This window comes from Nerophis ophidion, unplaced genomic scaffold (genome assembly GCF_033978795.1).
Source record: "Nerophis ophidion isolate RoL-2023_Sa unplaced genomic scaffold, RoL_Noph_v1.0 HiC_scaffold_32, whole genome shotgun sequence".
Lineage (NCBI taxonomy): Eukaryota > Metazoa > Chordata > Actinopteri > Syngnathiformes > Syngnathidae > Nerophis > Nerophis ophidion.
The window spans coordinates 61,897-89,678 of NW_026906954.1; the positions used below are offsets into that span (position 1 = coordinate 61,897).

General features: G+C 37.8%; 2 protein-coding genes across 8 annotated transcripts in view; both read left to right on the forward strand.

Moving 5' to 3' along the window:
* The first annotated feature begins 5,525 nt into the window (after positions 1-5,525).
* LOC133546565 (pre-mRNA-splicing factor 38A-like) lies at positions 5,526-25,178 on the forward strand. The gene is made up of 10 exons (XM_061892334.1): positions 5,526-5,779; positions 10,959-11,118; positions 15,213-15,334; positions 15,687-15,772; positions 15,847-15,954; positions 20,380-20,483; positions 20,616-20,642; positions 20,753-20,838; positions 23,808-23,856; positions 24,725-25,178. Exons 1-10 carry the CDS (start codon positions 5,650-5,652, stop codon positions 24,768-24,770), a joined length of 918 nt encoding a protein of 305 aa, XP_061748318.1. The 5' UTR covers positions 5,526-5,649; the 3' UTR covers positions 24,771-25,178.
* Positions 25,179-25,943: 765 nt separating this feature from the next.
* The window catches only part of LOC133546562 (TRMT1-like protein), a 34,987-nt gene continuing 33,148 nt past the window's right edge, over positions 25,944-27,782 (forward strand). For 2 of the 7 annotated variants that reach the window (XM_061892325.1, XM_061892329.1), the window contains exon 1: positions 25,947-26,093. In XM_061892325.1, coding sequence (XP_061748309.1) covers positions 26,009-26,093 — 85 coding nt within the window. In that variant the 5' untranslated portion in view covers positions 25,947-26,008. Of the gene's footprint in view, positions 26,094-26,347; positions 26,541-27,782 lie in introns of those variants that run through there. The other 5 variants (XM_061892330.1, XM_061892328.1, XM_061892332.1 and 2 more) reach the window with 5 other exon arrangements.

Consider the following 27,782-nt stretch of genomic DNA (forward strand, 5'->3'; position numbering starts at 1 on the left):
CACCTCCAAAGACATGCACCTGGGATAGGTTAATTGGCAACACTAAATGGTCCCTAGTGTGTGAATGTTGTCTGTCTATCTGTGTTGGCCCTTTGATGAGGTGGCGACTTGTCAAGAGTGTACTCCACCTTCCGTCCGATTGTAACTGAGATAGGCGCCAGTGCCCCCACGACCCTGAAGGGAATAAGCATTATATATACATATATATATATATATATATATATATATATATATAGGCGCCAGCGCCCCCCGCGACCCCGAAAGGGAATAAGCGGTAGAAAATGGATGGATGGATATATATCAATGTTTATTTATATAGCCCTAAATCACCACAACACAAACCACTACGACATTTTATATATATACATTATATTCTTATATATATATATATGTATATATATATATATATATATATATATATATATATATATATAAATATATATACATGCATATATATATATATGTATATATATATGCGTACATATATATATATATATATATATATACATATATATATATATATACATATATATATATATATATATATATATATATATATATGGATATACATATATTTGTATATAGAAAAAATATATATATATATATATTTATATATATATATATATATATATATATATATATATGTATATATATATAGACAAAGACAAACAACAACACAACTTTATCTCCTTCGACATTGAAGAATTTTACCCTTCCATCACGCAAGACCTACTGACCCAAGCACTAAACTTCGCCTCGGACTACGACTCAATCACAGGCAACGAAAGAAACATCATCATCCACGCAAAGAACTCCATACTCATCCGCAACAGTACACCATGGCAAAAAAAGAACAATTCAACATTTGACGTTACTATGGGGAGTTTTAACGGCGCAGAAACGTGCGAACTCGTTGGGAGTTTCCTCCTCTCCCAGCTTGCTAGCCTCAACCTGAACCTTGGTATTTACCGTGATGATGGACTGGCAGTGTGCCGCGCCTCGCCAAGGAGCAGCGAGAACACCAAGAAGCGCATATGCCAAATCTTCAAAGAAAACGGCCTACGGATCACGATTGAAGCCAACAAGCAAACCGTCAACTTCCTCGACGTCACTTTCAACCTGAGAAATAACAGCTACCAACCATTCACGAAACCCAACACAACACTCCAATACGTGCACCACGACAGCAACCACCCACCCACCACCACGAAAAGAATACCTACCGGAATTAATAAAAGACTATCGATGCTGTCATCCAGCAAAGCTGAATTCGACCAAGCAACCCCCCCGTACCAGAAAGCACTTGATGAAAGCGGATACAACTTCACCCTCACCTATGAACCCACTCCAGGAAACCAACCAAAAAAGAGCAGAAAACGAAACAACATCATCTGGTACAATCCACCATTCAGCAAAGACGTCTCAACCAACATCGGCCGCAAGTTCCTCACTCTGATCGACAAACACTTCCCCAAAGGCAACACCCTAAGAAAAATATTCAACAAGAACAACATTAAATTGAGCTACAGCTGTATGAATAACATGCAACAAATCATTTCAAACCACAACAAAGCAATTGCAAAAGGACTGCCTACCCCCAGACTAAACGACTCTGAAACCAATAATGAATGTAACTGTCGCAAGAAACCTGATTGCCCTCTCAACGGAAGGTGCTTACAAACATCAGTCGTTTACCAAGCAAAGGTAATACGCAAGGACATTAACACATCCGACACGTACGTAGGATTAACCGAAGGAGCGTTCAAAACAAGATGGAATAATCACAACGCCTCCTTTAGAAACCAGACTTTGCAGAATTCTACAGAACTCAGCAAACACATTTGGAACCTCAAAGACAATAATGTTGAATATTCAATAACATGGCAAATTCTTGCATCCAGCACACCTTACAACAGTGGTAATAAAAGATGCAACCTATGCTTGCTTGTACCCACCCACTCTGTGCTCTATATAAACCATTGTATGTGAATGCTTCCATTAAAATCTCCTGATGATTGAGGGAACCCCTCATGAAACAGATCTGTAGAGATGAAGTAGTCTTGTGATTTTTCCCACACCTACATATTGCGCTCTACCACGGTATCGAGCACTATTCTCTGGATAATCCAATCAAGACATATGTATATATATATATATATATATATATATATATATATATATATATATATATATATATATATATATATATATATATATATATACTTCATCTCTACAGAACTGTTTCATGAGGGGTTCCCTCAATCATCAGGAGATTTTAATGGAAGCATTCACATACAATGGTTTATATAGAGCACAGAGTGGGTGGGTACAGGCAGGCGTAGGGTGTGGTGATTGGCTCATGTGTTACCTAGCAGGTGTTTCCGTCTGTGGCGGCATGTTGAAATGATTTCACCGCGCTTGTTGAGGGATGAGAGGTCTGGATGATATATAATAAACAGTTTCTCTTTTAAGCATAGGTTGCATCTTTTATTACCACTGTTGTAAGGTGTGCTGGATGCATGAATTTGCCATGTTATTGAATATTCAACATTATTGTCTTTGAGGTTCCAAATGTGCTTGCTGAGTTCTGTAGAATTCCGCAAGATCTGGTTTCTAAAGGAGGCCTTGTGATTATTCCATCTGGCTTTAAACGCTCCTTTGGTTAATCCTACGTACGTGTTGGATGTGCTAATGTCCTTGCGTGTTACCTTTGCTTGGTAAACGACTGATGTTTGTAAGCACCTTCCGTTGAGAGGGCAATCAGGTTTCTTGCGACAGTTACATTCATTATTGGTTTCAGAGTCGTTTAGTCTGGGGGTAGGCAGTCCTTTTGCAATTTCTTTGTTGTGGTTTGAAATGATTTATTGTATGTTATTCATACAGCTGTAGCTCAATTTAATGTTATTCTTGTTGAATATTTTTCTTAGGGTGTTGCCTTTGGGGAAGTGTTTGTCGATCAGAGTGAGGAACTTGCGGCCGATGTTGGTTGAGACGTCTTTGCTGAATGGGGGGTTGTACCAGATGATGTTGTTTCGTTTTCTGCTCTTTTTTGGTTGGTTTCCTGGCGTGGGCTCATAGGTAAGGGTGAAGTTGTATCCGCTTTCATCAAGTGCTTTCTGGTACGGGGGGGTTGCTTGGTTGAATTCAGCTTTGCTAGATGACAGCATCGATAGCTTTTTATTAATTCAGGTAGGTATTTTTTTCGTGGTGGTGGGTGGGTGGTTGCTGTCATGGTGCACGTATTGGAGTGTTGTATTGGGTTTCGTGAATGGTTGGTAGCTGTTATTTCTCAGGTTGAAAGTGACGTCGAGGAAGTTGACGGTTTGCTTGTTGGCTTCAATCGTGATCCGTAGGCCGTTCTCTTTGAACATTTGGCATATGCGCTTCTTGGTGTTCTCGCTGCTCCTTGGCGAGGCGCGGCACACTGCCAGTCCGTCATCACGGTAAATACCAAGGTTCAGCTTGAGGACAGCAAGCTGGGAGAGGAGGAAACTCCCAACGAGTTCACACGTTTCTGCTCTGTCAAAACTCTCCATAGTAACGTCAGATGTTGAATTGTTCTTTTTTTGCGATGGTGTACTGTTGCGGATGAGTATAGATTTCTTTGCGGGGATGATGATGTTTCTATCGTTGCCTGTGATTGAGTCGTTTTAATTTAGATTCAGCATTAAATATATATATATATATATATATATATATATATATATATATGTATATATATACATATATATACAAACCCCGTTTCCATGTGAGTTGGGAAATTGTGTTAGATGTAAATATAAACAGAATACAATGATTTGCAAATCCTTTTCAAGCCATATTCAGTTGAATATGCTACAAAGACAACATATTTGATGTTCAAACTCATAAACTTTTTTTTTATGCAACAACAACACGTGACAAAGAAGTTGGGAAAGGTGGCAATAAATACTGATAAAGTTTAGGAATGATCATCAAACACTTATTTGGAACATCCCACAGGTATGCAGGCTAATTGGGAACAGGTGGGTGCCATGATTGGCTATAAAAGCAGCTTCCATGAAATCGTAAGTAATTGACAAACAAGGATGGGGTGAGGGTCCCCACTTTGTAAGCAAATTGTTGAACAGTTTTAGAACAACATTTCTCAACGAGCTATTGCAAGGAATTTAGGGATTTTACCATCTACGGTCTGTAAAATCATCAACAAGTTCTGAGAATCTGGAGAAATCACTGCATGTAAGCGATGATATTACGGATCTTTGATTCCTCAAGCAGTACTGCATCAAAAACCGACATCAGTGTGTAAAGGATTTCACTACATGGGCTCAGGAACACTTCATTAAACCACTGTCAGTAACTACAGTTGGTTTCTACATCTGTAAGTGCATGTTAAAACTCTACTATGCAAAGCGAAAACCATTTATCAACAACACCCGCTGGCTTGGCCGGGCCCGAGGTCATCTAAGATGGACATATGCAAAGTGGAAAAATGTTCTGTGGTCTGACGAGTCCACATTTCAAATTATATTTGTAAACTGTGGACGTGGTGTCCTCCAGAACAAAGAGGAAAATAACCATCCGGATTGCTATAGGTGCAAAGTTTAAAACCCAGCATCTGTGATGGTATGGGGGTGTATTGGTGCCCAAGGGGTGGTTAACATATGTTGTCATCTAAGCAACGGTATCATAGACGCTCCTGCTTATTTCAGCAAAACAATGCCAAGCCACATGTTACAACAGCGTGGCTTCGTAGTAAAAGAGTGTGGGTACTTTCCTGGCCCGCCTGCAGTCCAGACCTGTATCCCATCGTAAATCTGCAGCGCATTATGAAGTGTAAAACAACAAGACCCCGGACTGTTGAAGGACTGAAGCTCTACATAAAAGAAGAATGGGAAAGAATTCCACTTTCAAAGCTTCAACAATTAGTTTCCTCAGTTCCCAAACGTTTATTGAGTGTTGTTAAAAGAAAAGGTGATGTAACACAGTGGTGAACATGCCCTTTCCCAACTACTTTGCCACGTGTTGCAGCCATCAAATTCTAAGTTAATTATTATTTGCAAAAAAAAAAAAGTGTATGAGTTTGAACATCAAACATGTTGTCTTTGTAGTGCATTCAACTAAATATGGGTTGAAAAGGATTTGCAAATCATTGTATTCCATTTATATTACCATCTAACACAATTTCCCAACTCATATGGAAACAGGATTTGTATATTAAATATATAAATAATATGTAAATAAATACATTAAAAAACAACAACAATGTATTGATATAATGCCTTTTAATTTAGTTTTTCGTCAACTATAGTTTAAGAGTAATTTTAATTGTTTGATTATCAAAACCTTAAGTAATTGAAAGTAACCACTTTAATATATTGTCCTCATCCCTTGGATCAATATTTTAGTTGAAACCAGGTCGTTTTTAATAGATTTGTTTTATTTTAAAATGTCCTGAACTCGGTGTTTGAGCCTGAATCACACTCCTTACCAAAAGGGGGCAGTGATGTACACTAAATGACTTGCCTACTGCTAATACACGACGAGGAAGAAAGCGAAGTAGTAGAAGAAGAAGAAGAAGAAGAAGAAGAAGAAGAAGAAGAAGACGGAGAAGAAGTCTAGTCTCCAAAAAGAAGCAAAAGCAGACTAGAAAGAAGCACAAGCAGAATAATGGCCAACAGGACAGTCAAAGATGCAACCAGCATCCACGGCACTAATCCTCAGTATTTAGTGGAGAAGATCATCAGGACCAGAATCTATGAGTCCAAGTACTGGAAAGAAGAATGCTTCGGTCTGACAGGCAAGTCGCATGTTTGCATGCTAACATGTGTTTGTAGCACATAGTAGTTTTAAACATGTTTGTAGTACATAGTAGTTTTAAACATGTTTGTAGTACATAGTAGTTTTAAACATGTTTGTAGTACATAGTAGTTTTAAACATGTTTGTAGTACATAGTAGTTTTAAACATGTTTGTAGTACATAGTAGTTTTAAACATGTTTGTAGCACATAGTAGTTTTAAACATGTTTGTAGTACATAGTAGTTTTAAACATGTTTGTAGTACATAGTAGTTTTAAACATGTTTGTAGTACATAGTAGTTTTAAACATGTTTGTAGTACATAGTAGTTTTAAACATGTTTGTAGTACATTGTAGTTTTAAACATGTTTGTAGCACATAGTAGTTTTAAACATGTTTGTAGTACATTGTAGTTTTAAACATGTTTGTAGTACATTGTAGTTTTAAACATGTTTGTAGCACATAGTAGTTTTAAACATGTTTGTAGTACATAGTAGTTTTAAACATGTTTGTAGCACATAGTAGTTTTAAACATGTTTGTAGCACATAGTAGTTTTAAACATGTTTGTAGTACATAGTAGTTTTAAACATGTTTGTAGTACATTGTAGTTTTAAACATGTTTGTAGCACATAGTAGTTTTAAACATGTTTGTAGTACATTGTAGTTTTAAACATGTTTGTAGTACATTGTAGTTTTAAACATGTTTGTAGCACATAGTAGTTTTAAACATGTTTGTAGTACATAGTAGTTTTAAACATGTTTGTAGTACATAGTAGTTTTAACATGTGTTTGTAATACATTGTAGTTTTGAACATGTTTGTAGTACATTGTAGTTTTAAACATGTTTGTAGTACATAGTAGTTTTAACATGTGTTTGTAATACATTGTAGTTTTAAACATGTTTGTAGCACATAGTAGTTTTAAACATGTTTGTAGCACATAGTAGTTTTAAACATGTTTGTAGTACATAGTAGTTTTAAACATGTTTGTAGCACATAGTAGTTTTAAACATGTTTGTAGTACATAGTAGTTTTAAACATGTTTGTAGTACATTGTAGTTTTAAACATGTTTGTAATACATTGTAGCTTTAAACATGTTTGTAATACATTGTAGCTTTAAACATGTTTGTAATACATTGTAGTTTTAAACATGTTTGTAGTACATTGTAGTTTTAAACATGTTTGTAGTACATAGTAGTTTTAAAATGTGTTTGTAATACATTGTAGTTTTAAACATGTTTGTAGCACATAGTAGTTTTAAACATGTTTGTAGTACATAGTAGTTTTAAACATGTTTGTAATACATTGTGTTTTAAATGTGTTTGTAGTACATAGTAGTTTTATCATGTTTGTAATACATTGTGTTTTAACACGTGTTTGTTGCACATAGTAGTTTTAAACATGTTTGTAGTACATAGTAGTTTTAACATGTGTTTGTAATACATTGTAGTTTTAAACATGTTTGTAGCACATAGTAGTTTTAACATGTGTTTGTAGTACATAGTAGTTTTAAACATGTTTGTAATACATTGTGTTTTAAATGTGTTTGTAGTACATAGTAGTTTTATCATGTTTGTAATACATTGTGTTTTAACACGTGTTTGTAGCACATAGTAGTTTTATCATGTTTGTAATACATTGTGTTTTAACACGTGTTTGTTGCACATAGTAGTTTTAACATGTGTTTGTAGTACATAGTAGTTTTAAACATGTTTGTAATACATTGTTTTAACATGTTTGTAGTACATAGTAGTTTTATCATGTTTGTAATACATTGTGTTTTAACACGTGTTTGTTGCACATAGTAGTTTTAAACCAGTGTTTGTAATACATTGTGTTTTAACGTGTGTTTGTAGCACATAGTAGTTTTAAACATGTTTGTAATACATAGTAGTTTTAAACATGTTTGTAGTACATCGTTTTAACATGTGTTTGTAGTACATAGTAGTTTTAGACATATTTGTAGTACACAGTAGTTTTAAACATGTTTGTAGTACATGGTAGTTTTAAACATGTTTGTAATACATAGTTTTAACATGTGTTTGTAGTACATAGTAGTTTTAGACATATTTGTAGTACACAGCAGTTTTAAACATGTTTGTATTACATAGTAGTTTTAAACATGTTTGTATTACATAGAGGTTTTAAACATGTTTGTAATACATAGTAGTTTTAAACATGTTTGTAGTACATAGTAGTTTTAACATGTGTTTGTAATACATTGTGTTTTAACATGTGTTTGTAGTACATGGTAGTTTTAAACATGTTTGTAGTACATAGTAGTTTTAACACATGTTTATAGTAGTTTTAACATGTTTTTAATACATAGTAGCTTTAACATGTGTTTGTAATACATAGTAATTTTAACATGTGTTTATAGTAGTTTTAACATGTGTTTGTAATACATAGTAGTTTTAATTTGGACTATTAATATGTGTCATCATTTTAACTTTAATTTTCAAACCAACTTATTAAATATACGCTGTCTTGACCAAAGTCAATAAATGAATGAATCAGACCCCCACGTGTATTTCCACCATCAAAAACTATTAGATATATTGTTAACATCTGCCTGTAATTTACATCTATTTAATACACTCATTTTTTTTTTTTGCATCAGTTTTGGTATGTGCGCCATTTTCCTGTTACTTTCTTTCTTTCTTTTAGTTTATTTGGAACATGAACACACTTACAGCATAATACATCACACCATTTCATATCATTTATGTTTACATCATGTCCGAAAAGGAGTAGGAAGAAGCAATCAATCAATCAATCAATCAATCAATGTTTATTTATATAGCCCTAAATCACAAGTGTCTCAAAGCGCTGCACAAGCCACGATATCAGCGGTATGGAGCCCACATAAGGGCAAGGAATAACTCACCCCAGTGGGACGTCGGTGACAATGACTATGAGAAACCTTGGAGAGGACCGCATATGTGGGCAACCCTTCTCACTTTTTGTAAGTTACCGCCAACGATGTAATGATCCATCTTAATAGCTACGGCTATAGCATATAGCAGTTAGCATTCCATGACCCACAATGCACATCTGCCATGACCCTCCCCTGCCAAATTCTTATTGGTTGACGTGTCTGTGACGATTGCTGACATTTTCTTCGTCTGTTCCACGAATGAGATAAATAATATTGTTTGATATTTTACGGTAATGTGTTAATAATTTCACACATAAGTCGCTCCGGAGTATATGTGGCACCCCCGGCCAAATTATTTAAAAAACTGCGACTTACAGTCTGAAAAATACGGTACCCAGCACCCCTTGCTGCACTTACTCTTCCGGGACGCTGCAATATACACCCACCCGCTACCGCCTACCCTGCCCACCTCAACGTCCTTATGCTCTCTCAGGGAGAGCATGTTCCGAATTCCAAGATGCTGTTTTGAGGAACGTAAAAAAAAAAATAATGCACTTTGTGACTTCAATAATAAATATGGCAGTGCCATGTTGGCATTTTTTTTCCATACCTTGAGTTGATTTATTTTGGAAAACCTTGTTACATTGTTTAATGCATCACAACAAAACTAGGCATAATAATGTGTGTAAATACGTATCGGTTGATATCGGAATCGGTAATTAAGAGTTGGACACTGTCGGAATATCGGAAATCGGCAAAAAAGCCATTATCATGCAACTCTATTTTTAACCCTTTGTGAGGATTATTATTATTTCCTCGTCTAAACTGGAAGATATAAACATCTCATCACCCGTAATCCCACCCAGTGAGAGCAAATATTGTACAGTAAGCGTTTTTTTTATTATTTGTATTTCTTGTTTAGCACTGTGCAATACTGCTACATGATGCTTAATGTTTCACTAAAACTGCATCAGTTTTAGCATACATTGTCTCACACGTGTAGCTCATTCTCCTTAGATTCAGAATAGAAAAAATATAAGGTTCTTGATCATCATTCAATCAATCAATCAATCAATGTTTACTTATATAGCCCTAAATCACTAGTGTCTCAAAGGGCTGCACAAACCACCACCACATCCTCGGTAGGCCCACATAAGGGCAAGGAAAACTCACACCCAGTGGGACGTCGGTGACAATGATGACTATGAGAACCTTGGAGAGGACGAAAGCAATGGATGTCGAGCGGGTCTAACCTGATACTGTGAAAGTTCAATCCATAATGGATCCAACACAGCCGCGAGAGTCCAGTCCAAAGCGGATCCAACACAGCAGGAAACCATCCCAAGCGGAGGCGGATCAGCAGCGCAGAGATGTCCCCAGCCGATACACAGGCGAGCAGTACATGGCCACCGGATCGGACCGGACCCCCTCCACAAGGGAGAGTGGGACATAGGAGAAAAAGAAAAGAAACGGCAGATCAACTGGTCTAAAAAGGGAGTACATTGGTACTAAAGTACTCTTTCTTGTCTCTTATTAAGTCTGTTATGATTAGTAGTGTTGTTGTTGTGGTTGAAGGGACACACAGATGTTGTGATGCGCCTGTAAAATGAATACCCCACCAAAATACGTAAATATTACATGTTGTTATGAATGTGCCTCCCACATATGGCCTGTTTATTTCTGTTTCGCTTTCCTGGAATTCCCCCTCACATTCCAGTGATATATCTCGAGAAATGGACAGACGACAAGAAATCTTTGGCTTCAGCCATGATATTCTTTACTTTCTCTCCGGAGCACACCGCTGAATTTGGGTCATGATCAAAATCCCCAAAAATATTTGTGAATCTCTGTAAAAATTTATATTTTGATCATATCTGTTTCCTCGCAAACTGTAAGTGTCTTGGTCTTATAAATCAGAAGTATATGATAATAGCGACAATAAAAAGTCAACATATTTTACCATTTTACTGCTACTTTAATCCGATTCTTTTTCCAATGCCGCGTCTCAATTGGTACACTTTTGTACTTTACATTTACTCTTTTTAGTGCCTAAGTGCAATCACTTTGGAGCGATCTGCACTCTGAATAGTCACCATCTTGGCTACATGGGGGAAAGACTATCCAAAGAAAATTTCCGTAAGGTGGTGTAAGACACAAAAAATAAAAAACCTCTTGAACGATGACAAGGAAACAAAGCGATTTGGCGCTCTGGCCCTTACTAAGTTGATATCTGGCAGGGCCTGTTTGTGCGTCCCTCATTTAATGATTTAATGCATTACTTTTTCCTTTTGTTATTCCACAGCTGAGCTGGTTGTGGATAAAGCCATGGAACTGAGATATGTTGGCGGAGTGTTTGGTGGAAACATCAAGCCCACTCCCTTCATCTGTCTTTTGCTGAAGCTGCTGCAGATCCAACCCGAAAAAGACATTATTGTGGAGTTCATCAAAAACGAAGATTTTAAGTGAGTAGAATCTAATGTTTGATGTAGGGCTGGGTGATACGGCCTTTTAATTATTATCTCGATATTTTTTGGGCCATGTCACGATACACGATATATATATCTCGATATTTTGCCTGAGACTTGAATGAACACTTGATGCATATAATCACAGCAGTATGATAATTGTATGTGTCTTCATGAAAACATTAATACATGCTCATTTTAAACTTTCATGCAGAGAGGGAAATCACAACTAAGTCAATTGACCAAAAGTGTATTTATGAAACAGTTATTAAGCAGTGGCACAAACATTCATGTCATTTCAAAACAGAAAGTACAAGATTGTCAGAGACATTTTAAAACAAGCTATCAGTGCACTTTTGTGCATGATGTCACTAAGATGACATATCAAAACAACACTAAATTAAAGTGCACTATTTGTACAGAATGCCACTACAATAGTTTAAAACAAATAAAGTGCACTTTTGTGCATGATGTCACACAAGATATTTAAAAAACTGTCAAATAGAAATGAGTTGCATAATAGAAAATCAAATAGTGTATGTCCTTCGTTCTGTGGTAGGTTCCTGCGGACGTTATCTCCTTCTGTTGCTGATTTTTTTTTCATACGGTGTTGATCTGGAAATTGTTGTTTCGGCATTTTGTGGATGTGGCACAGAACGGAGATGTTGACATGTAGTTTCAAACACTCTTCATTCTCTAGTAGGTGACTTTTCAAATGATGCTACATTAGTAGAGCTGCTACTTTTTGTAGCAACGCTTTTGCTGCATAATTGTTCAACTTATTCCCGCTTAAAGCCAAACCACCGCCTGACGATGCACCCCGTGCTGTTTTTCTTGGGAATTAACTCTACCTCCATTTGTTACCAGATTCGCACCTTCTCTCTCTCGTATTACCACTCTCAACGCACTGTTAGCATCACAGCTAATGTTACCCATGTAGGCTTCCTCTCTGCTCGGGGAGGGCGTGTGACGTTGCATGTAAGAAGGTGCGCTTGCTGTCTGAGAAGGAGAGACAAGAAGGAGTGGGAAGAGCCTGTAGTGTAATGCCAGCAGCTAAAAGCAACTGCGTGAGAATGTATACTAGAATATCACGATATAGCCATTTTCTATATCGCACAGAGACAAACCCGCGATATATTGGGTATATCGATATAATGTCCAGGTCTACTTGCCTAGCTTGGCAAATATGCATGGTATGGCACGTGAATGGGGCATTGTTTGGTTTTGTTATTATTTTTAATTTCTCTATTGCCGCAATAGATTATTCCTTTTACCTGCATTCTTAGCTGCCATGTACTAGCATTTTTTCACTATTTAAAACACATTAAAAAGTGCAATTCCCCTTTTAAAGGCCTACTGAAAGCCACTACTACCGACCACACAGTCTGATAGTTTATACATCAATGATGACATATTAACATTGCAACACATACCAATACGGCCGATTTAGTTTACTAAATTACAATTTTAAATATCCCCGGAGTTTCCTGTTTAAAACATCGCGGAATGATGATGTGTGTTTGTGACGTTATTGGTTGGAGGGGACATATTAGCCCCGCACCACTTGCGGCTAAAAGTCGTCTCTTTTCATCGCGCAATTACAAAGTATTCTGGACATCTGTGTTGCTGAATCTTTTGCAATTTTTCAATTAATAATGGAAAATAAAAGTCAAAAGATGGAGGTGGGAACTTTTAGCCTTTGGCCACACATCCACACGGTGTTTCCTTGCTTAAAATTCCCGAAGGTGAAGCTTTACTATGGATCAGAGCGGTCAAGCGAACATGGATCCCGACCACTTGTCAACTGGCAGGTTTCGGTGACAAAATTGTAGTAAAAAGTCGCCATTTACCGGGGATCAGCGTAGCTTCTGTCCTGCTGCAGCTTCCAGACTTCTCTCAGACACTGGCGTCAACACACCCGTCAATAGTACCTCTCCAACACTCAGGTACTATTTAACACACTAAAACACTAGCAACACAATAGAAAGATAAGGGATTTCCCAGAATTATCCTAGTAAATGTGTCTAAAAACATCTGAGTCACTCCCAATACAATCACCTTTTTTTTTCTTCCTTCACTCTAAAGTTCCTCATCTACAAATTTTTCATCCTCGCTCAAATTAATGGGGAAATTGTCGCTTTCTCGGTCCGAATAGCTCTTGCTGCTGGAGGCTGACATTATAAACAATGTGAGGATGTGAGGAGCCCTCACTCCAGTGACGTCATCGTCTGCTACTTCCGGTACAGGCAAGGCTTTTATATTAGCGACCAAAAGTTGCGAACTTTATCGTGGATGTTCTCTACTAAATCCTTTCAGCAAAAATATGGCAATATCGCGAAATGATCAAGTATGACACATAGAATGGACCTGCTATCCCCGTTTAAATAAGAACATCTCATTTCAGTAGGCTTTTAAGCAATGTCGCTTAACACCTCAACCCTCACTTAAAAAACCCCATCAAACTAGGGCAGATACTCGATATATCGTGGGTTTGTCTCTGTGCGATATAAGAAATGACTATGTTGTGATATTCGAGTATACATTCTCACGCAGTTGCTTTTAGCTGCTGGCATTACACTGCAGGCTCTTCTCACTCTTTGTTGTCTCTCCTTCTCAGACAGCAAGCGCACCTTCTTACATAGGTCACATACCTATACACCCTCGCGGAGCAGAGAGGTAGCAGCATGGGTAACCTTAGCTGTGGTGCGAGTGGTAATATGAAAAGGTTCAGATCTGGTAAAATCTGGTGCCAATCTGGTAACAAATGAAGGAAGAATTAATTCCCAAGAAAAACAGCAGGGGTCCATCGTCTGGCGGTGGTTTGGCTTCAAGTGGGAATATGTCGAACAGACAACAGTAATTTGTCAAGTGTGGGGCAAAAGTGTTGCTACAAAAAGTAGCATTACTGCTATAATGTTACATCATTTGAAAAGTCACGCACTAGAGAATGAAGAGTGCTTGAATATCCGCATGTCAACATCTCCATTCACTGCCACACCAACAAAATGCCAAGACAAACATTTCCACATCAACACCGTATGAAAAGAATAGTAAACAACAGAAGGAGATAACGTCCACTGTAACCTACCACATAGCAAGTGATTTCCTATTATGCAGATCATTTTTATTTGACAGTTTTTGAAATATCTTGTGTGACATCATGCACAAAAGTGCACTTTACTTGTTTTAAACTATTGTAGTTGCGTACTGTACAAAAAGTGCACTTTAATTTAGTGTTGTTTTGATACGGCGTGGCGCAGTGGGAGAGTGGCCGTGCGCAACCCGAGGGTCCCTGGTTCAAATCCCACCTAGTACCAACCTCATCACGTCCGTTGTGTCCTGAGCAAGACACTTCACCCTTGCTCCTGATGGGTGCTGGTTGGCGCCTTGCATGGCAGCTCCCTCCATCAGTGTGTGAATGTGTGTGTGAATGGGTAAATGTGGAAGTAGTGTCAAAGCGCTTTGAGTACCTTGAAGGTAGAAAAGCGCTATACTAGTACAACCCACTTATCATTTATCATATGTCATCTTAGTGACATCATGCACAAAAGTGCACCAATAGCTGGTTTTAAAATGTCTCTGACAATCTTGCACTTTCTGTTTTGGAAATGACATGAATGTTTGTGCCACTGCTTAATAACTTTTTAATAAATACACTTCTGGTCAATTGACTTAGTCGTGATTTCCCTCTTTGCATGAAAGTTTAAAAGTAGCATACATGAATGCAGTATGAAGAAGAATGTTTGAATGTAGACACAGAATCATCATACGGCTGTGATTATATGCATCAAGTGTTCATTCAAGGCTAAGGCAAAATATGGAGATATATATCTTGTATCGTGATATGGCCTAAAAATATTAAGATATTAAAAAAAAGCCATATCGCCCAGCCCTACTCTCTACTATACTTTGAACTTGACATGATTTATTTTGTCACCCGTTACTACAGAACCAGAATAAGTCTGACATGCTGCTGCTTCTGCAATAGTGACAAAACTCCACTATTAGCTATTGTTCTATGGAGATCTTACATTTGCGAAAGTTTGGCAAATGTAGAAAAAAAACATAATTGATTTTTTTTTTTGTTTCAGATATGTTCGTTTACTTGGAGCCATGTACATGCGGTTAACAGGCACGGCAGTGGATTGTTACAAATACCTGGAGCCCTTGTACAATGATTACCGAAAAATAAAGACGCAAAACAGAAACGGGGGTAATGTATGTTTTAAATATTGAATGATATCTGTCTGATTCATTTAATTTGTCATCTAGTAACCATAGTAATGTTAATGTGCTTTCAGCACCACAATAAGAAATTCTAATAGTTCATCTATATGTATATAAAAAGTGTACAATGTGTGTGTATGTGCGTGCGTGCGTGGCAATGATTCACACCTTGGGTTCATTTAATCAGCGCAATCGCTCCTCCACATGCAATACATAGTAGATATGATCAATTGTAGACATTGTCATTAACATGAGAAACAAAATGACATAACAAAGATCAGATTATGCCATTGCAAGAATGAGGTGGTGGGTGTTTCTAATAAAGGTCTCCATTCCAGAGTTTGAGTTAATGCACGTGGATGAGTTCATCAACCAGCTTCTTCACGAAGAGCGAGCATGTGACATCATCCTGCCCCGGCTTCAGGTATCTTAAAGCGTGTCTTACTGTATATCGCCACTTGTTCCACTGAAGTATCTGCTGAAACTTTTGTGTCTCAGAAAAGACAAGTCCTTGAGGAGGCCGAGTTGTTAGACCAACGTATCAGTGCTCTGGAAGAGGACCTCGATGAAATGGAGAGCAGTGAGGAAGAGGACGAAGAAGAGAGGGTAACGATGCACTTAGGGATGGGTATCGTTTATATTTTAACCGATACTAACACCAAACTAGACATTCCATTTGAACAGACTAGTAATTCAAATACTTCAATTATACAAATGACATGATAACCACAACAAATTGTCATAACAATTGCAGCAACACAAAACATAAAGAATGCGCTAAAAATGATTGACTTGTGTTGTATTATTGATGCTCATAATTCCGGGCGCTCCTAAATGCAACCTCGTTCATGCTAATAGTTATTGGTGCATAATAAGGAAGTGCTGTATTGTTGTGGCTACTGGCTAGCACCGTGGCTTTTGCCATCTTTCATAATCTTTATTTGAGCATCACATGTTTCTGGTCTTTTTTGTTTAATATAAATGTTAAAAAGTGATAACAACACAGGAAAAGTAGAATCTCTATTCACAACCGTAATTGGTTTTGGAACAGGGTCGTGAATAGAAAAGTATGTATACTGAAGCAAATTTCTCACTAAGAAACAACGTAGATATGAATAATGGGTTCCAGCCTCAACTAAAGTCCGTGTTTTGATGAAAGTATGTACACATTAGGTAGGGCTGGGCAATATGGCCTTTCATTATTATCTCGATATTTTTAGGCCATGTCACGATATACATCTGGATATTTTGACTTAGCCTTGAATGAACACTTGATGCATATAATGACAGCAGTATGATGATTCTATGTGTCTACATTCACACATTCTTCTTCATACTGCATTAATAAATGCTCATTTTAAACTGTCATGCAGAGAGGGAAATCACAACAAAGTCAATTGACCAAAAGTGTATTTATTAAACAGTTATTAAACAGCGGCACAAACATTCATGTCCTTTCAAAACAGCAAGTGCAAGATTGTCAGACATTTTAAACAAGCTATTAGTGCACTTTTGTGCATGATGTCACTAAGATGACATATCAAAACAACACCAAATTAAAGTGCACTTTTTGTACAGAACGCCACTACAATAGTTTAAAACAAATAAAGTGAACTTTAGCACATGATTTTACACAAGATATTTCAATAACTGTCAAATAAAAATGAGCTGCATAATAGGAAATCAAATAGTGTATGTCCTTTGCTATGTGATAGGTTACTGCGGATGTTATATCTTTTTTTTGACTATTTTTTTCATACGGTGTTGATCTGAAAATGGTGTTGATGTGCAAGTTGTTTTGGCATTTTGTTGGTGTGGCACCGGCCGAGATGTTGACATGCAGAGTTTCAAGCACTCTTCATTCTCTAGCGGGTGACTTTTCAAATGATGCTACAATTTAGTAGTGGCGCTACTTTTTGTAGCAACGCTTTTGCCGTATACTTGACATATCCCACCGCCAGATGATGGACCCCGCGCTCTTTTCCTTGGGGATTAATTCTTCCTCCATTTGTTACCAGATTCGCATCTTCTCTGTCTCGTATTACCACCTGCACCTGCCACAGAAGTTAGCTGCCACAGCTAACTTTACCTATGGTACATTCCTTTCTGCAACCTTTGTATGACATTGCACGTGCGACATCATGTGATGTATGTAACAAGGTGCGCTTGTTTTATCACTTTTTGAGAAGCAGAGACAGAAAAACGTGAGAAGAGCCTGTAAATAAATAAATAAATGGGTTGTACTTGTATAGCGCTTTTCTACCTTCAAGGTACTCAAAGCGCTTTGACACTACTTCCACATTTACCCATTCACACACACATTCACACACTGATGGAGGGAGCTGCCATGCAAGGCGCCAACCAGCACCCATCAGGAGCAAGGGTGAAGTGTCTTGCTCAGGACACAACAGACGTGACGAGGTTGGTACTAGGTGGGATTTGAACCAGTGACCCTCGGGTTGCGCACGGCCACTCTTCCACTGCGCCACGCCGTCCCTGTAGTGTGATGCCTGCAGCTAAAAGCAACTGCGTGAGAACGTATACTCATTGTAGTTATTTTCTTTATCGCACAGAGACAAACCCGTGGTACTGTATATCGAGTATATTCGATATATCGTCCAGCCCTTCTTTGAAGACAATATAACGTGGTGTACAGTAGTGTATATCAAATAAACATAAGGAGGTGATGAATTAACTATCTCTTTATTAACAAGCTAAAACAACGAGTAGCTTAAACTGTGCTCTATGCACTGCTCTGCCATTGCACAAAAGTCCCGTTGGTGCCCTCACAAACTATCATTAATCACAAAAATCCTGACCTTTTAACAACCATATTGCCACAGTGAGAAACAAAATGAGCTGCTGATGAAAGGAGAGAAAGGAGCAATACCACAATAATATCGTGACGTGAGATTTTGATATCAATACATCCCTAATATTCAATATTTCCTAAGTGTGTGACAGTTGGTTCATGACTGCTTCATTAATCATTGTTAGCTTGAAATTAGCAACTTGCTAGTCTTGGGGCAGGGGTCTCAAACTCAATTCTCCTGGGGGCCACTGGATGCAGAGTCTGGGTGAGGCTGGGCCGCAAGAAAAAATGTATTTAAAAAAAATGTTGCATACTCCTCAGCATGTCTAGTTGTATAATGACGTTTCAAATTGTATCCCTTGTGCAGCGCAACTTTCTCTGTGCAAATAAGACACGTCATGGTGCTCCTGTGCTCAACAAAGAAATATTGCATCTCCCACTTTTCCTGGAATTGTCTTTGATCATCACTGACCTTTCTCTTCACTGCAGGCTTTGAAAAAGACATGTCTGGTGTCTAGCCGACGCAAGGAAAATAATGTTATTTCCGCAATGTCTGTAGTTCCGCTTTTCCTCCCTACAGCAACACGGCGGGGGTCACTATAGACAGCAATTTTAAACTAGACAAACAAGTCAATGGCGTTTTAAAATCGTGTTTTTATCACCTTCGTCTTTTAGTAAAGGTTAAACCGTTTTTATCTTTTAACCTTATTGAACAAGTGGTTCATACTTTTATTTGAAGTGGCCTGGACTACTGCAATGCACTTTATGCTGGCATTAGCCAAAAAGCTCTCTCCCGGTTGCAGTTAGTCCAGAACGCAGCAGCAGGACTTTTAACAGGGGCCAGGAAACGCCAGCATATAACCCCAATTCTTCAGAGTTTGCACTGGCTCCCTGTTCATTTTAGAATTGATTTTAAAACATTGCTGTTTGTTTTTAAATCTTTACATGGACTGGCACCTCAATATATCTCGAACCTCATCCAAATTTACATTCCTGCGCGCGCTCTGAGGTCCGAGAGCCAGTTCCAGCTCGTGGTGCCCAAGACCAGAGTTAAGACCAGGGGAGACAGGGCCTTCTCTGTGGTCGGCCCTAAGCTCTGGAACACTCTGCCCCTCCATGTTCAAACTGCTTCCACAGTGGAGTTTTTTAAGTCTCGTCTTAAGACCCACTTTTATTCTTTGGCTTTTAACACTACGTGAGTTGTGTGGTCCTCTGTCCTCTGTTGTCCTCTGTGTTTTTTATACACTTTGATTTCTATTTTATTGTTTTAATTGATTTTACACTTTAAAATAGTTTTTAATCATATTTGTTTTTATATTGTTTTTATTGGTTTTATATTTATTTATTTTTTGTTTTTATTCAGTCATTGGTGGAGAATAATATTGTTTTTTGTTTTCTTAATATTGTTTTTAACATGGCTGTGCAGCACTTTGGAAACGTTATTGTTGTTTAAATGTGCCATATAAATAAAGTGGATTGGATTGGATAATAGTCGGGAAAGTACCTGGATAGTTAGCGCAAAAAAGTGACTGCTCCTGGAGGGTTCTCCGGCGTCATATAGAAATATATGTAGTGTTCATCGTGTGAAGCAATGCAAATTAATCAAGAAAAAAAAAACAATAACGGTTTGAATTGGTCCAGATTATCAGGGACTGTTATTACTGACGGACAGGTGTCGCGGTGTGACTGCAGCCAGGCACGTAAGAAAACCCTCGTCTCCATGGCAACGTATCTGTGGCTTATACTCATTTGCCGCTTTTCCACTAATGCAGAGGTAGGCAACCCAGAATGTTGAAAGAGCCATTTTGGACCCAAATAACACAACGCTCTCAAGCGCCATTCACATAAAACTCGCGAGCCCCACCAACATTAAACTTTCATAATAAGGTGGGGGCCGCAAATTAACGTCTCGCGGGCCGTGTGTCTGGGAACCCTGTCCTGGAGGGGTGGGGTCATGTGTGAACACAATCCACAGAACCCTGCTGTGCACCAACCAAGCTGGTCGAGAGCGGTTGAGAGATGGGTCTCAGTCCGCTTGCACGTGAGTCTTTGTTTGACTTGAACACAAGACCAACCGTCTACATCTTCTATTTATGTCATAACGCTTACTCGACTTGTGATATCTATCCATTTTCTACCGTTTGTCCCTACCAGGGTCGCACATTCGCACTCACATCATGTGAATTTTGGCTTTGCTGACTTTGTATTTCTGCTTCCAGCCAGAGAGAGTCGTCACTCCTGAACCTCACAGACGTGGTTACCGTGAGGACCGAATTCGCCGTTCCCAGTCGCCTCGTCATAAACGGAGTCGCTCACCGAGACGGTTGGTCTTTTAGTTATGACAAAAAAGTTATTAATGCAACTATTTTATTATTGACAGCTATTAAGAAGGTTAAGTGTGTATTCAATCGGTATTCTAATACTCAGCTATTTTGTGTGTGTTTTTTGTTTTTAGGAGGAGCCGATCTCCAAAGAGACGAAGGTGTGTGTGAATTCCACATATTAAACATTAACAATGCCGACCAGTGGTGTCCACAAATTGTCTTGGAGATTTCTAACAATGTCATTAATAAGACTATCATGTTTTTAAAGCCTTTCTCCTAGAAGAGAGCGCCATCGCAGGAAAAGCCCCTGTCGCCACCGCAGTCGGTCTCGAGAACGACGCCATCGATCCCCAGGTAAGCTCTGTGATGTTTTTAAAGTGGACAAGCACATTTTTGCCTCAGAGGTTTTACAATCCATGAAGAAAACATAATTTCTCTCTTCTTAAAGGAGAACTGCCCTTTTTTCCCCCTATAATTACAAATCCTTTTGTAAGACAGAACACATATGTTTTTGTTTTTTATGCATTCTAAATTGTAAATACATTTTAGCAAAAATCAGCTGACAATAGAGTCAATGGGAACTTCTATATGACGCCCTCGAAATAAACATCTTGAAAAACGCCAGTAATACTCCATTTACATCTCAAGACCTGAATATCAAGCAAGTATTAGCAATAGTGGTATTTTAAGCTATAATCACAGAGTGCTAACTGCTTTATTGACATATTGAGCCGCTAAGATGTTGCATCGCCTCTTGGTTGGTAAAAGTTAATTCTTGATTGTAAATCATGCTTCTCATCTGGATAGTAGAAAGATGTAGCCATAAACCAAGAAGTCGCTCAACTTTGACAAAAAAAAAAGACGCTCGTTTGCGGCAACTTTTTTTTTGTAACCTGGGTGACAATTGTGATTAATTTTTTATCCAAACGGGAAGATATAAAGGTCCCAACATTTGGCATATTAGTGAGAGCAGACACTGTAAAGTGATTGTTTTATTATGTTGGTAGTTTTTATTTCTTGTTTAGCACTTAACAATACTGTTACGTGATGCTTACTGTTTCCCAAAAGGATCGGCTTATCACACAGATTGTAAAACTTGTAGGTCATCCTCTTTATATTCAGGTTTGAAAAAATATAAGGTTTTGGATCACCATTTTTCCTAAAGTAGTAGTGTTTGTTGTCTCTCATGAAGTGTGATACAAGTAGTAGTTATTGTTTATGGAAATAGCATTTGTTGTGATGTGTCTGTTAAATCAATACACCGCCATATGCTTAAAATGAGCTTAATATGTAAATATTACATGTTCTTATGAATGTGCCTCTAACTAAATTACATCTATATTTACAGGGTGTGTATCAAACCCTGTAAATATAGATGTAATATAGTTACTTGTGCCTGTTACTAAATTACCTATATATTTACAGGGTGTGTATAAAACCCTGTAAAAATATTTATGTAATTTAGTTACAGGCACATTTATAAGAACATGTAATATTTACGTATTTTGCTACGGCGGTGTATTAATTTAACAGACACATCACAACAAATGCTATTTCCATAAGCAATAGCAACAACATTTACAGGGTTTGTGTTAAACCGGGCGGCACGGTGGATCAGGGGTTAGTGCACGTGCCTCACAATATAAAGGTCCTGAGTAGTCCTGAGTTCAATCCCGGGCTCGGGATCTTTCTGCATGGAATTAGCATGTTCTCCCCGTGGCTGTGTGGGTTCCTTCCTAATGATGTGACGACTTCTCCAAGGTGTATACCGCTTTCCACCCAAATGCAGCAGAGATAGGCTCCATCACCCCCCGTGACCCCGAAAGGGACAAGCGGTAGAAAATAGATGGATGGATGGATGGTGTAATAAACCTTGATGGAGGCTTTTGGATGTTTTTAGAGTGCTAGAATGCGGAATAGAGCGATTCCCGCTGGCTACTTTGTTAGCTGACTTTTGCTAGCATTTATTTATGACTTAGAATGCATAGAAAAAACTAAACATATATATGTTCTTGTCTTACATAAGGGTTATAATGAAAATCCCCCAAAAAGTGCAGTTTCTCTTTAAATATATTTTTATCTCAAGATTTTTTCAAGTATATATTGAATATGGAATTATAATCTATATTTCAAAAAGATGTATCAAATTAATTAATGTTAATTGTGATTTAATTTATTAATATCTTTTAGCTATGTTAATCTTATTTTTAACTTGAAATGTTATATGCCTGCAAATTGCTCCGCCCTCTTCTTGTGCTCCACTGTGGGCAACAACACTGTGATATCTATGAAGCACACTAAGGCCATGCAGCACAAAGATTATATATTTTACCAGCTGCGAAAAAGAGGTCTCACTCTGTCACGAGACTTGGCTGGTGATGTTGGCGGTTTTAGGATAAATTATATCGAATAAATAGTGTCAAATATTCATTAGAAACTTCAAAGGTGTGTGAGGAGTGTGTAAAATGTAGACAACGCTTTATTTTATTTACTTTTTTTATGTAACTCATCTATTTATTACACAAGCTATTGAGAAATGGCGTCACATCAAGCTGACTTAATACTATGATGTAACACAGTGTATCAGTATAGTGAGATAGTACATGTACTTTAAACTGTATTTTAAATGAGAGCATACTTACATTGAGGAAAATGTTAATTGTGTGTGTCATAAGTCGCTGGCACGCGTCTGCAGCCGGACAAAAGGAAACCAAAACCCCTACGTAATAAAGTTCATGTTCTGTTGTTTAATAAGGTTTAAAACAGCAAATAATGTTGCATATTGACGTACTTGACAGCTGTGGAAAGTCAATCAAAGCCAACATTTCCTCCAATCCATGGGAAATATTTTAAAAAGACTAACCTGAAATTGTGACCAGTATAGACGTTTATTTGTTAAGTGTGTTGTCTGAAACCACAGTTTGTTCAACTATGCTAGCACTGTGATTGGTAGGCGCGGACGAGGAAAAGCCACAAGTTCAACATTCAATACTTATTACTCAAAAAACTGTTCAGCACTTTATATTGACCAGATGTTTTATTTTAGTGAATAAAACACACTACATTTGTTCAAAAATATACCTTTTAAAGCAACTCTTTGTTTATTTCTGTTTTTATAACAATGTAATTAATTTACATGAAATAGTACAATTTAAAGGCTTTTCTCAGTATTTTGTAGGTGAGCATAATTAATTACTAAACACAATTAATTACCGTAATCGCTTATTACTTCATTAATTTTATAATTTGTTTGACAGCACTAATTTGAACGCAGTGAGTTTTGGTGGTGAATTATTTTGTCTTTTTTCTTTCTTTTGAAACAGGTCACCACCGAAGCCACAGACATCGCAGCCACTCAAAGTCCCCAGAGAGGTAAACTTACTTTAGAATGACTTAGTCTATATCAATGGTTCCCAAACTTTTGCAGGCTGCCGCCCCCTTGGCTCCCCAGTGAATTCCTAGCGCCCCCCCCCACAGACACATATGGAAACAAACACCTCTTTCTTGATATTTGGTATGCTGCAATTTGAAAAGAGAAAGGTTAAACACAAATGTGTATTTCACAAATAAAACCCAATTTAGTAAACCAATTAATTTTTTAGCAGTTTTAACTGTTTCAGCAACATAGAATGGTAAATAAACATTCCACCAGTAACCTTCATTGTCTCACACTTAATATTAATGGTATGGATGTGCTTGATGCAGGGACATAAGCTTCTCAACATCAGGCTGGAACTCATTAAGAAGAAGTCGTAGATCCCCGCGGTCAGTAATTTTCAGTCGGTTTCTTTGCTTGGAAAGAAGCAAGGCGACTGCACTGAAGCCCCGTTCTACTAAATATGATGTTGGCGTGTGGTAACCGAACCCTGATGCGTCGTCCACTGACTCGTCCTGCTGCAGGTGTTGTGTAAAAATCGTCAAACAAACGTTTGAACTTCTGACTTCGACTTCGGACTGCCGCCCCCGTACCGCCCCCTTCTTCCTCACCGCCCCCCCAGATCTTTCCACCGCCCCCAGGGGGGCAGTACCGCCCACTTTGGGAACCACTGGTCTATATCTATCTAGGGTTTATATCTTTAAAACTATCCATAAAGCTTTATAACTTACTTTTTCCCATATCCCTTGATCTATAACTTACTCTATAATTATCCATGTATCTTTATAACTTACTCTGTAATTATCTATATATCTCACTCTTGAGTTAAATTCACATTTAAATCTGTTTGCTTTCTTTCCACAGGAGTTCCAAAAAGAGTCACAAGAAGAGCCGAAGAGGAAAGGAATAGTTTATTTGAATTGTTTTATTTTTTATGTTTTTTTAAACCTACTAACCGGTGACTGAATTTCAATTGAGAGTTCTGGGAATTGGACTGCCTGTGTGATGTGTCTTTATGTGCCAGATTACAAACTGTCTTGTTGATACTTCAGCTCATACTGTATCATTTTCTCATGATTAAAGTCACTTTTGAACGCATGCAAATGAAAATACTGGCACTGAAAGAAAAGTAATACCATATTTCTGAGAAAAGGTTGACTGCAAAAATGTGTACATTCCAATTAGTAGAAAGGGATCACTCTTGTTTTAGACAGTAGTGAGTAGTTGGTAGTACAGTCACATCTTGAGAGTAAAAAGAAAATACCTGAGCAATATGTTGAATCAAATGGAACATAAATAAATCTTTGAATTTTTTAAATGTGGTATTGTATTCAATATAATTGATATTTACATAGTTTTTTTACATACTAGTGATTTAGGGCTATACAAGTAAACTCTCCTTTGTGGAGGGAGTCCGGTCCGATCCGGTGGCCATGTACTGCTTGCCTGTGTATCGGCTGGGGACATCTCTGCGCTGCTGGTCCGCCTCTGCTTGGGATGGTTTCCTGCTGGCTTCGCTGTGAACGGGACTCTCGCTGCTGTGTTGGATCCGCTTTGGACTGGACTCTCGCGACTGTGTTGGATCCATTATGGATTGAACTTTCACAGTATCATGTTAGACCCGCTCGACATCCATTGCTTTCCTCCTCTCCAAGGTTCTCATAGTCATCATTGTCACCGACGTCCCACTGGGTGTGAGTTTTCCTTGCCCTTAAGTGGACCTACCGAGGATGTCGTAGTGGTTTGTGCAGCCCTTTGAGACACTAGTGATTTAGGGCTATATAAGTAAACATTGATTGATTGATTGATAAACATTGATTGATATTAAATGCATAAATGTTTCGTTATTGTATTTGATGTAAAAGTACATTTTACCTGTGTTGCAAGACTTTTCAAATTAAAAAAAAATCAGCCGTCAAAGTTGGAAACAAATCTGCCTAGGACACATTTAAAAGATTTTGAGATACATATTGGATGTTTTGAGTTTACATTTTCCTCGTCACTTCCAGGACATATGACGTAACTACGTACGTACGTAACACGTGCACGCGCATGATCTTTGAGTGTTGTTAGTTGTTGAATAGCAATTTAGATTGCTGTTATTAAATGTAATTGCATGTCCATAATGTATTTTATCAGAACAACAACATGACTCTAAATTGTTTGTTGCTTTTCTTGGATTACGTTTGCATGTGTGCACGCGCTCCATGCGCGTACGTGTTGAGGAGCGCGGGTGAGTGGCAACCTTAAACACCAATCTCTTTTTTAAGTAATTATGAAAAATATGGACTGTTTTAAAAAAAGCATGCTCTGTTAAACTACTAATGGTAACATAAGCTGGAGGAAAAAGTTTTAAAAAGGCCCTCTAAACGGAATTAACACATTAATTTGGGTCAAAAAACATAACGTTGCGAAACGGAGACGTAGTTGCATGCGGTATTACGAACATTGCGTACGCACACAGCGGGTTTAGTAACGTAACAATGACGTAGTTGCGTGCGGTATTACGAACATTGCGTGTACACACCGCTGGTTTAGCAACGTAACGGTGACGTAGTTGTGTGCGGTATTACGAACATTGCGTACGCACACTGCTGGTTTAGTAACGTAACAATGGCGGACACGGAGCAAAATGAAGCAGACTCCGCTCAGCTGCACCAGGAGGCCGTCGATAAGAAACGTAAGTTAAATTCACATGTTTGACCTTTTATTTATTTTTTTGTACTCAAATATGAGCTGGGCCTATGCTTCCGTACTAGTAATTTTAGCCCCGCTTCACAAATTCAAGTTTATCATCGCTTAACTTAACATTGGCCTCACCGCGGAGCTCCGCCGTAGGACCCAAATAATAACAAAAGGCTAGCTTAGCTTAGCACATGTAGACAACTTCACTAAACTTTCTCTTTTTATAAGCAAATTAATGCATTAAAATAATTTGGACTTAAATATTTTCTTTTGGAACTGTACAAGACTGCCTAATTACACTCGCAACATATGTTTAAGGATCAACGTTAAACGACGTAAGTAGTGTACTTGTTTAATGGTTTTGTATCATAAACAAACGAACATCTCCATTTAGTCTACATAACATTTAACAATATTCTCTTAACTAGGATTTTGGAAACTATCAAAAGTTTCAGTCATTGTTCTATGAATTCTTCCTCACCATCAATGATTATATTTTCACAGCATTTTGTTTTTGAGAAAGCATTGGATGTTGAAAAGTACGAATTTTTTTATGATGGCTCAAACATAATATATATCTACATTTTCTTGTGCTATAACGAGAGGGATTAAAAAATTGGGCCGTCAAATTATACGAATTGACTCATGTGATTAATTACCAAAAATGATGACATAAATCATGTTCAAGCTTAGTATTGCAACTTATTTTGACCGTACAAGCTCTTGTAGCTTTACCGCTGTACGGTCAATGCATTCGTCTACAAAAATGGGTGCGGAGAACCCGACTACTGTGCTCGCTGGAAAATGTTTCTCTAAAATACAGCCTGAAAGAACTTTATATAAAACTGTTACCAAATTTAAAAACATTCCTGGACGACATTCTGACAGTAAAAGTTAATTTGTGTACATATGTTGGGGTCTTTTCTTCCGATCATTTTGATTATGCAAGCTCGTCATTAAACATGATTAATCCAAATTCCAAAATGATTAAACAAATTTATTATTTGATAGCCCTGAAAATGTAAACATGTATTATTTTGAACCAGGGGTGTCAAATCTACGGCCTGCGGACAGGTTTTATCCGACCCACGAGATGAGTTTGCCAAGTATTATAGTGAGCTGCTTTTTTTTTACAAAATAAACTGCTGTTCTAAATGTGTCCACTGGATGTCACAATAGCAATTCTGTTAGGCAAGCAAACAGTTTATACTGGGGCCAAGCAAGAGGTACACAGTAA